Below are 12323 nucleotides of genomic sequence, written 5' to 3'. Positions count from 1 at the left end.
TCCGTAGTCTGTGACTTTTAGCCATAAACCTTTTTAGTCTATACTATTGCACACTATCTAGCATCTCTCTTATTGTGGAGTTATATTTCATAATCAGGTTATCATTTATAGTAACACCAGGGTACCTATCCAGGTAAACAGGTATGTACTGTGGTGAATCTTACTTTTATCAAAGTTGGGAATAATATTGACCTGTAAATTTAAAACAATGTTTACATTTAGTTTATCATTTCTGGTGCTGTGTCTTAAGTGTTCAATTTTAATACACTTTTTTTTTTTTTTTTTTTGTATGCTGATTTATTTAGAATATGGAAGTGCAAGTCTAGTAACCAGTATAAAAATAATTTTATTTGGTAATTTTATTTTCTTACAGACTTGCAGTGTTGTAGTGTGTAAAGTAATCCGATGTATAGTAGGACCTTTCCATTACAATAGAAATGTTGCTAAAATAGATATTTTGGCCATTATTAATGCTACTATTCTTCAGAAAGAAGTGGTAAGTAAATATGTTTAAAACATAAAGTAAATTATGTAATATATTTTTTTCCTTTCTAATAGTAATTCCAAAAGCTGAAAGATTATCATCAATTAGTTCTGTGTTGAATAGCCAATAAAAACTCTTGTTGGAACTGGTGTGGAATTTCTGTTTTTGGATTTTTAAGAGCTAGAGGGATATATATGGTGGGGGGGGATACGATACCATCTGTATGAGGAAGAAAAGCCCCACAAAAAAGAATTTGTTTATAGCTGTGATTAAGTACACTAAGATTTTGATATTCATTGAAGGAATTGCATATTTTTCTTGGTATGTTACTGGTCTAATTGGAAAAATCCAAAGTCTTCCCTCAAGATGAATGTGTAATTTTTCAGAAGGTTAATAGTTTTTCAGAGGAAAAGGAACAAAATTTTCAATTTGATTTTTGTCCACAGATTTTTTTCATGATTAAAGATAGTCATGAAAAAACTGAATATAGATATGAATATAGAAATAACATTTTTGTGAATATTTTATTCACATTATATTTTTATGAATATAGAAATGATATGTTGGTGATTAGAGTTTGTTATTCATAAAGAAATTCTTTGTCTAGTTATTGTTGAAGATCTGAGAGTGGGTGAATTGTATTTTTTTTTTTTTTTTTTTACCAGAAATTAGATCAGACTAGAGAATGACCTAGAGATCAGCAGTTTTGCAAGTTAGCAGGATACTTGAATTACAGAATTAATAGTCTTGAAATACAGCAGAGGAAATTTGCTACCCAATTGCAAATGAGAGAAGGAAAACCATTAGATGAAACCTGTTTAAAGACCTTTATAGCAAGCTAGATAACAGAGCCATTATTATGAGCAGAAATTTGACTTGACATTTTTGAGATGTGCTTATTACAACATTAGCTTTCTTTCTTGAAGCAATAAAAATCAGTTTTTAATATAAAACAAAATCCACAGACAGAAAAATCCTAGGTAAGCAAAAGTTTAAAAGCATACTGTACTAGTTAATAATCCTATGTGTATAATTTAATATAAAATGTGTATGTCAGTGAACCCCAGGGGCTTACATCTGGTATGGGCTTGGCACACCCAGGTCCTGAGCTGCCGGATATCATCATTCTTCTCTTTTTTTGGTGATTCCTTTCTATTTCTCTCTCTCTCTCAGGGTAACTTGGAAATTTTTTTTTTTTTTTTTGACTGGTGCAGCATAAGCCTCAGGCTTCCTTGCACTATATGGCTAATAATAATAATAATAAATTTTGTTTCCAGTGCAGTGTGGACTTTAGTAAAATTTTCTGTTTTTCACTTGTTTTAGTCAAAAAAAAATCTTAATTTTCCTACATGATCACAACTGCTTGATTTCCAGCTTTTTGAAAATCAAAAGATGGCAGCTACATTCTAATTAAATAATGTGTGCACACACATGCAGAGGCATGCACACACACACCTGTATATACAGTATATGTTAGAGATGAATATCTGACAGGTTTTTTATGTAGTTTTTATTAATTTTCATTCTACATTTTGTGTAGTAAAATTGATCTGTCTTTTCTGATTTAGAATTTATTTTGCAAAGATGGTATTCACTTAAACAGAGGAGGTGCAAAGGTTTTTGCAATTGCCATTGAGGATGCATTTAAAGGGTCAGGGAGACTGTGTCAAAAAAAAAAAACAAAAAAAACCTACCCACCTTGTCCGTCCGTCCATCCATCCATTCCAAGAATTTGTCTAGTTCTTCCTTGAATTTATTCAAACTACTTGCTATCCATAATAACAGATGGGAATTTGTTCAAACAATCAAATACCTTGTTGAAGGCAAATTTCCATACACCTATCCTGCAAACATCCTTCCTCAATTTGAATCTTCCCCTCTGCTTAATAATTTTATTCCTGTTTAATAACCTTTTCAGTCATAATTTGTAGCCTCTTTGTGTGGGCTAATGATTCTGCAAAATAGTTTCCAAAACACAGGTACTGCTGAAACAAATCAGATTATGAATACTTTAACTCAGTAATATTACAGTAAAAATAAACAAACCATTATATTTTACTGGAGCATGCAGATCAAGAGATGTTATTGATATTGCTTCCATTCTGATTCCTTATGATTATAAACCAATTTAGAATGGCTCAGTGGACTGGAGTGTGGTATATTTTGCTTTTCAATTGTTGGTGATCCTGCTCAGGTAGCTGACAAACTGAATGAATATTTTGCATCTACATTCACAATATGAAATTCTATATGTGTGAATGCTCAGCTTCCACACCCGAGGGGTGGAAGGGGGCAAAAATTTGCCATTAGCCAGCGGGTGGTTGATTGCTGTTACAAACTTCCATCTGTCATTGTGGAAATTGACAGTTTAAATAAATTCAAGGCTGAACTAGACAGACTTTTGAATAAATACTAATTTAAAGATGTAATGAATTACTACAAATAAAGCAGAAAGTGACTATGGAAATCCACTTTCAAACAGTCATGAAAAATTTGTACTGGCAAGAGCACAAATTGGTCACACACTCACTTAAAATCTGTTTTTCTTGATAAAAATCATAATGAAGAAGCAAATTTATTTAGGAATGATAACTTTATTGTTAAACTTGCCTATTTGGTTGAAATTTTTGGAAAATTGAGTGTTTTGAATAAATCAATGCAAGGACCACAAATGCATTCACTGATTCAAAAAGACAAAGTGAAATCATTCATAAAAAAATTGGAGCTGTGGAAATCAAATTTACAAAAAAATAAGTTCGACATATTTCCACTTTTAAATGATTTCTGTGCCAGTTAATATTGAAGCAAACAAAAATCTATTTACTGAACACTTGGATGGTTTGCTAATGCACTTTTCACATTATTTTGAAGATTTTGATTTTACAAAGTTCACGTGGATACAGAATCCATTTGTCGATGAACAAGATGATGAATTTGGATTGACAACTATTGAAAAGGAAAAATTGATAGAATTATCATGCAATACTTCATTTAAACAAAAATTTCAGAGTGAAACCCTAGTTCAATTTTGGTTGAATCAAAGTGAAGAATATAATACTTTGTTAAGCAAAGCAATACAAGTATTGCTGCCATTCGTAACATCATATTTATGCGAAACGGGATTTTCTGCATTGGCCGCAATGAAATCCAATTATCAGGCCTATTTGGATTTCATTGCAGCCAATGCAGAAAATCCCGTTTCGCATAAATATGGTGTGTGTGTGTGTGTGTGTGTGTGTGTGTGTGTATATATATATATATATATATAATAAAACCTTGTTATTATTCTGTCAATTACATTTTTTTTTTTCATTTTTTGTATTAATAAATTTTTTACCATTTAAAAATGTGTCTATTATTTTATGAAATAAAGGGAGGGGGGAAGGCGCCAAGATTAGATTTTTTTTAAAAGGGGGGCATAGTAACATTAAGTTTGGAAACCACTGCTTTAACCCATTATCTTCTTTATTATAACCCACTGCTATAACCCATTATCTTTGGAAACCACTGCTTTAACCCATTATTAAAAGCTACTCCCCTAACTGTCTTCTGGTGCCCAGCCATATTCAGCTACTAAAGGCATACTATTCTGGCTATAACTCCTTCTTTACCACCTCCAGAGCGCTGAGATTGATATTTCTGGAATCAGGGCTCTACTTTATTCAAAATCAACCACTTCCCTTCTTCAACTAGGCTTACTTTTACTCTAGTTACTCCCACCAACTGTGCCACTTGGTGCCCTGCTATGCTATGATTACCCTATTCTTCACTGACAAAATATCACAGCCTTGGGGCCAGGGGCCAATTCTAGCAGCAAAGGATTGTAAAATTGTTTTTTTTTTTTTTGTAAAAATGGCCCGTTCTATTGTGCTAGAGTTCCTGCAGACTGCAAGAACCAAAAAAAAAAAAAAATCTTTTATTAACTTTAGCTACACTAACATACCTATTTATTCTGGAAAATATGATGTCTTAATATTACTGGTTAACCACCATGTGCCAAAAATCCATACTGCTAGCTAAGCATATGCAAGCTATTGGTTAATTACTACTATTACTATTTACTTGCATTTAATTTAATCTGCAACCACCTATCCATTAACTACACTAGTGCTGCAAAATATGATGCTTTAACATTACTGGTTAACTACTACGTGCAGAAAATCTCATGGTGTTAGCTAACCATATGCAAGTTTCTAGTTGACTATTATTTACTTGCTGTTTGTTATTTGGTTTTTAGGAGCATTAGCAACTAAGGCCATATTGCTCCGGGATATGTGGTGGTCATTCCCTGACCTTTCCGCATCCTCCGTATTTTGTGGTGACGGGCTCGAACCCCAGTCTAATCAAGAAGCGTGTGCTATGCACTGCTGCTCCTTCCCACCTGCTACGGAGTCGCCAATTTACTTGTATTTCATGTTTTTACTATATATGATATTGATGTGTACCAACTATATAATATATTGTGGTAGGTTTATTATCTGAGTATTTTGTATTTTATAATGTTGGGCCCTCCATCCTGGTTGGGGGCTCCCCTGCTACTTGGCACCTGACCTCCTCTCTCTTTGTTGTTGTATTATTTTCCTACCTTGTTCTTTATTCACATATTTGTGCATACACACAACAAACTATAAAATGCTCGCAACTTTGATCATGTTGAGAACTTTCATTGTGAGAACTATCTGAACTGTGACACCATGGAGACTACTTTGACCGAGCAGGACATTCTTGCTTCGCCAACAGTGCCCACTGACCTAACAATGGCCTCAGAAGACTTAGGTGCAGGCCTACAGAATTCTCAGGAACCTCTCAATAAGCTTGTGGACACTTTGTGGAAAGAAATTCTCCCAATGTCAAACTAAAGAGGAAGGAACCACCCTCCCGGATAGGGTGGCCATAGGAGATCCTGATTTCATATTGGATTCCAGTACAGTAGATTATATGTATGCCCTAAATAACAGTATGTTGGACTGTCTCAAACAGGGTAGTAAGATTACCACCTCCATGATTATCAAGATACGAAAGTTTTAAATTCGATGGAAAAGCTCCTTGTGGACTTGACCATTGAAAATAAAAATAACAGAACAGGCTGAATACACCAAGGCACAGTGCATACCTTCAATTAGCTGTGCCCAGTCCACAGCCAGAATCCACAACAACAAGATCAGGAAAAATTTAAACCCAAACATGGTGAGTCAAGACATGTACTCATCATTACGGCACCCCAAGACTCTGAGCTGAAAACCAGTGGAGGTGAAAGACAAAGTAACAAACCAAATGAAGATGGAATTGAAGCAATTGCAAATCAAGACCCTTCGGAAGGTAAGGGATAAGGGAATACTTATCAAAACTGCCACAAGTCAGACCTGGAAGCAATAAAAAAACAACAAGAAGATCCAGGACCTGAGGCTAAAGGTGGATACTCCAAAAAAACTAAATCCAACTGTTATCCTTTATGACATAACCAAAGATCTGACAGAGGATGAATTCATAGAAGATATGGCATTCAAAAACCTTTGGGAAACAGGCATTACAGAAGATCTTAAAAGACAACTAATGATAATATTCAAGATAAGATCAAAGGCCATGAATGCCCAGCACTGGGTGGTAGAGGTTCCCAAGGCCATAAGGAAAGCTATATTCAACTCAGGTAAAAGAATTTGTGGGATGGTCTGTGCACCCAGTGAAAGACTTCACAATAGCACAGTGGTACTGTAAGTATCTACTATGGCCAGTTCTCTAAAACCTGCCACCAAGAAGACCCAACATGTGGCCACTGTGGCACAGTGGGCCATCAGTACAAAGAATGCCCAAATAAAGACTTCCCTGGGATCTGACCCCAACTGTAAATTGAAGAAAAAGGATTCTCATTCATACAGAGTCCCCGGATGTCCAGAATCCCTAATGAATCAAGAAAACATTAAACTAAGAACAGATTATGGATAGAAATCCTAACAGGAATAATAACAGATGTAGCAAGTTACTCCAGCTTAGCTGTCAAAGATCTATATCTGTTATGAATGATCTTTCAAAATTCATAACGGAACATCATCACAAGAGCCACATTCTGGGCATTCAAGAGCCATATTCCTACAGAGGGTTTGCCATTCCAAAGTAAAATAGTTCAGTTCAAAACTGATGTGGAAGGCTCAGGTGGAAATGCCATTGCCCTCACTGATCCTGACATAACCATCACTATGATAACAAGCCTCTGTACCAAACATGCTACTTGTGCTTGCTAAAAAGGCCCTTTTTTTTTTTTTTTTTTTGCCAAATATACATAATATCCTTGTATATGCAGTGCAGCCAGCAAATAGAACCTTTCTTTAATTACCTGGAGGAGATAAATAATTATATTAACAAATGCCAATGCATATTCCTCCCTCTGGAATAGCCCACAGACTAACCCCAATGGGGAACTACTTGAAGAATTCTTGGATTCAAACAACCTCTTGCTCTGGAACCCAGCAGGGCACCTGCCAACCTATGTTTGTTTGTTTGTTATTTGGTTTTTAGGAGCATTAGCAATTAGCATTAGTAGAGGCATTTGATGCAAGAAAGCAAGCTTATGCAGCATCAGCCAAAAAAAAAAAAAAAAAAAACCCACTTCCACTTCACCCCTCTGTTCGTTCAAAATACCTGTCCAGCTGAGCCTTAAACTTATTTAGGCTATCAACCTCCACCACAAGGGATGGCAGTCTGTTCCACCAACCAACCACCCGCTGGCTAAAGGCAAATTTCCGCACGTCTATCCTACATCTGTCTTTCCTCAATTTGAATTTATGCCCTCTCATTGTATAAGGCAATGGTCAGGCCACACCTAGAGTACTGTATACAGGTCTGGAGGCCTCATTTCAAGAAGGATGTAGAGCTGCTGGAACGAGTACAGAGAAGGGCAACAAGATTAGTGAATGGAACAGGTGATTTTTCTGAGCTAGCATTGAGCATTGAGCATGCTTAAACCATTCAAGGCTTTATACACCTCTATCAGATCACCTCGCTGGTGCCTAGTCTCCAGACACTGTAATTTGCAAAACTTAAGCCTTTCTTCGTAAGAGCACCCCTTTGTTCCATTCACTAATCTTGTTGCCCTTCTCTGTACTCGTTCCAGCAGCTCTACATCCTTCTTGAAATGAGGCCTCCAGACCTGTATACAGTACTCTAGGTGTGGCCTGACCATTGCCTTATACAATGGAATAATCACCTCCTTATCCCTGCTGGAAAAATTCCTGTATATCATTGATAATACTCCATGAGCTACTCTTGCAGCCCGTCTGCACTGCTCAGAGAACTTCATATCTGCCTGCACAATCACCCCCAAGTCCCTTTCATTCTCTACCACTGTCAGTGTAGTACCACAGAGTTGATACGTTGCTCTGGGGTTGCTGTTTCCCATGTGTAGTACTTTACATTTGTCAATGTTAAACTTCATTTGCCACCTCTCAGCCCATCTGCTCAACCTTTCCAGATCCTGTTGCAGCAGCATAGTGTCAGTAGTGTCCTTGACAACCCTGCCAACCTTTGTATCATCTGCAAACTTGGACATTAAGCTTGATATACCCTCATCAATATCATTTATAAATACAGAAAACAATAATGGACCCAACACTGAGCCCTGAGGGACTCCACTAATAACGTTAGTCCACGATGAGCAGTGTCCATTGATTACCACTCTCTGTCTTCTCCCCCTCAACCACCCCTTTATCCATAGCAGCAATTTGCCTCCAATGTCACACTGCTCCAATTTGTGTAGCAGTCTTCCATGTGCAACAGTATCAAAAGCCTTTCTAAGATCCAAGTATATAATATCAAAGTTATTCCCTGCATCCAGTTCTTTTGTGACTGCATCATAGTATCCAATCAAGTTGGTCAGGCAAGACTTCCCCTTAACAAAACCATGCTGTGTCTGAGCTATAACTGAAGTCTTGTCTAAATGATCCTGCAGTGCTTCTTTAACCAGTGCCTCCATTAATTTTCCTGGAACAGAAGTTAAGCTCACAGGTCTATAATTACTTGTGTCAGCCTTTGATCCTCCTTTGTGAATTGGGGTCACATTTGCACATTTCCAGTCTATGGGTACCTCCCCTGAGTCCAAGGAAGCTCTCATAATTATGGCTAAGGGTTTGCTTACTTCCTTTGCTGCCTCCTTTAATATAACTGGATAGATCCCATCCACCCCGGGTGCCTTTCTTGTGTTTATCTTCAACAGTTTCTGCTCCACTAAGCTCTCAGTTATTACAAAATCATTTAGCTCACTGCAAGATTTTAATGCATTTCTGGCATTCCCCTCCCTGAATAACTCCTCATGTATAAATGTTGATGCAAAATACTCATTCAGTTTGTTAGCTACCTGAGCAGGATCATCAACAGTTAAACTATCGATATCAAGTGGACCAATCTGATTCATCCCCTTCCTTCTAGAGTTTACATAAGTAAAGAACTCTTTGCTGTTTTTCTTTGCATCCCTTGCCAAGGATTTCTCGTAATCTGCCTTCGCCTGCCTAACCTCCTTTGTAACTTGGTTGCATATCAACTTGTATCTATCATAGGCTTCTGTGTCATGTGTTAATTTGTAAGTATCCCATGCATTTTTCTTCTCTGCCATATGCCTCATTAGTTCATCTGACATCCATTTTGGCCTAAACCTTGAACAATATTTCTTAGTTGGTATGTAAAGCCTAGTAGCTTCCAAGATAAGTTCTTTGAATGCTTCCCATTTTGAATTTGCTGTTGGTAACATCATCAGTTGGTCCCACTGTATAGAATTTAAATACTGTCTCAGTCCATCGTAGTCGCCTTTACGGAAGCAATAACCCTTCCCTTTACCCCTAATGGTAGTTACCTCTTTCAGTAAATCCCACTTCAGCACACTGTGATCACTGCCACCTAGTGGTTCATTTATCTGCAGATTCTTAATGCATGAAGAATCACTGCTGATAATCAAATCAAGAGTATTACTCCCTCTAGTTGCCTCCCGAACGTGCTGATGTAGAAAACAATCATCCAAGAAATCCACAAAAGCCCTGCTAGTGTGTGAGTAACCAGCCCCCAAATTCCAGTCAATATCTGGGAAATTAAAATCTCCCATTATAAGACTCTCTGATTTACTGGCCCACTCTATTTCCCTGTACAGTTCCTTATTATACTCATCAGAGTCATTAGGCCTATAGCACACTCCTACTCTCAATTTTGATCTCCCAATGCTTATGTCACACCAAACTGACTCGACACTGCACTGTCCAGCGATGTCGACTGGCTTCACTTCCTTGGTTTTTATGTGTTTCTTAACTAATAGCATAACCCCTCCCCCCTTCCTATCCTGTCTATCCTTTCTGTAGACGTTGTACTCCCCAAATTGCATTTCTGCATCCCTTATATCTGTGTGACACCACGTCTCTGATATCCCAACAATATCTGCCTTTGATGTTTTGAGCAATACCTCAAATTCATCAAATTTATTTACTAAGGCCATATTTCTCCGGGATATGCGGTGGTCATTCCCTGAGCTTTCCACATCCTCCGTATTTGGTGGTGATGAGCTCGAACCCCGGTCTAATCAAGAAGCTTGTGCTATGCACTGTTGCTCCTTCCCACCTGGCTTGCCAACCTATGTTATGCCCACTGGACAGTCATACATTGACTTAGCCATTGCATTGCAGACTGGCAGATCCATTGGATAGATTGAATGTGATAATGCTATCACATTCAATCTTTACTATTCCAACACACAGAGGACAGAACAATGTAGCCAAGACTTCTCCAGATACAAAATCCACAATGGTAACTGGAGAAAATTCACCAAACAACATCTAAAGTCAACAGCTACAGAAGAATCTCTGCCTTACCAGCTAATGTACAGGCTCTAGAAGTTGATCATGTCAGTTTGTGATGGCACATTCAAGAGGAGACAAAGGCACAAAAACCACATGCCCTGGAGGATGGCACAGCTGACCCAGCTGAGAACAGACATGACATCTGTCCACAGGGACTACCAATGAGCAAAACGAAACAACAGAAGCCCAGAAGAAATCAGCAGGCTTCAGGAAAGATACAAGGCTGCCAGAAGAATATATCGCAATACAATATATAAAGAAAAGGACTCCTGGGAAAAATTGGTCCAGAACACCCTGAGTTCAGACCCTATAAATATAAACTAGTGACTGAAAAGACTCACCCAAGTGAAATAAATTCCAAAACCAGGAAATGCGCTCATAATGAATGCCATCGTGGACCAGATAATCCACCAGGATGCCGTGTACCCACAGAGCACACTACAAACGAGCATGAAGTTCCAACATCTTACCTACTCTGGCACTCTGGAAGAGGAACTGTTCTCCCGGAAAGAGATAGCAGCAGCAGAAGCAGCAATCCAGTCTATGAAAAATGGAAAGTGCTCAGGGCAATATCTTGTCAAAGTGCTTGCTTAGAAGTAGTATTGAAGAAGATCTAGGCACATACCCCATCATTGATCCAAAACCTAATGAATGCCTGCCTTGAAGAAGGAACCTTCCCCAGGCCATGGAAGAAAGCAGAATTTAAAAATCCTGCTAAAAAACCCGGATAAACCAGCCAACAACGCTTCTTCTTATAGTCCGATCACCCTGCTCCCAATCATGGGAAAGGTCCAGGAGAAATTAATTGTCCGCCAATTTCTAACAGCCTATAATAATAGAAGTTTACACTACCCAAGGAAATACTAAGGGACACCGCACTGTAGATGTCATCAAAGAAATAATGGAGATAACCACCTCTGTCAACTCCAGGTACATCCTTGGCCTCTTCATGGACTTCAAAGGGGCCTTTGACACAATATCGTGGCAAAGTGTCCTAGAGAGGTTCAGGGAGGCCGGGGTCTCAGCTCCAATATATCAACTTGTTGCAAATTACTTTGAGGTCACAAGAGGCTGCCTGTAGAGATCAGTTCTAGGTCCCCTATTGCTGGAATGCAGTCTTGGACAGGTGGCTAACACTACAACACAACAATGCCATCAAGGTAGTCTATGTGGATGATCTGGCCGTGCTCATTTTTGGAAATTCTAAGTGTGACCTGCAGGCCCAGGTTAACACAATCCTAGCTGATTTATCTGAATCACAGAGGACAGAACAATGTAGCCAAGACTTAATACAAAATCCACAATGGTAACTGGAGAAAATGCACCAAACAACACCTAAAGTGTTGTTTGGTGAAACTCCAAATTTCAACGGGAAAAACCAAACAAATGTTACTGAAAGGAATATTAAATAGACCACCTAACATCAGGTTAAGTAAAAATTAGTTAAACTAATCAGGAATTACAAATATCTGGGAGTATTCCTAGATGACCGACTAAACTTCATAGCCCACGCCAAATACACCATAAAGAAGATAACAGGCCAACTGATCAAAATCACTAAAACAGCTGGGGGAATCAAACATCTACTCTGATACTTTATTATGAGAGTTTTCTCATCCCGATAATTTGCTACGCAGGCAAAAATATTAATCAAAGGAATAATCAAAATTCAAAATATCAATCAAATGAATAATAATTAATCAAAGCATGACACCTCCTCCCTTCCTATCCTTTCTGTACACATTGTACTCCCCAAATGCCAATTCTGTATTCCTGATATCAGAGTGACACCACATCTCTGATATCCTAACAATATCCCCCTTTGATGTCTTGACTAACACAAAATTTATTTACTATACTTCTAGCATTGGTATACATGCACCTATTCCTAGTTACCCTGACACATCCCATATACCCACCTGTTTCACAATGACTACCATCAGTCCCTGAAACCCCAGCATCCTCGCTCCAGGTCGCTACTTATTCTAATAGAAGCTGTGCAAGAATCA

The 12323-nt window shown here is 38.1% G+C and overlaps 1 protein-coding gene across 2 annotated transcripts in view; it reads left to right on the top strand.

The window, feature by feature from the left end:
• LOC150091195 (integrin alpha-9-like) overlaps positions 1–12323 on the top strand; it is a 688379-nt gene that overhangs the window by 641771 nt on the left and 34285 nt on the right. For both annotated transcript variants that reach the window (XM_090374615.1, XM_090374611.1), the window contains exon 24: positions 374–496. In XM_090374615.1, coding sequence (XP_090230741.1) covers positions 374–496 — 123 coding nt within the window. The remainder of the gene's footprint in view (positions 1–373; positions 497–12323) is intronic.

This window comes from Mastigoproctus giganteus, chromosome 1 (genome assembly GCF_048544385.1).
Source record: "Mastigoproctus giganteus isolate SK-2022 chromosome 1, ASM4854438v1, whole genome shotgun sequence".
Taxonomy (NCBI): domain Eukaryota; kingdom Metazoa; phylum Arthropoda; class Arachnida; order Uropygi; family Thelyphonidae; genus Mastigoproctus; species Mastigoproctus giganteus.
Note: the sequence above shows the minus strand (reverse complement) of the source record. Positions and strands in the feature narration are given on the sequence as shown.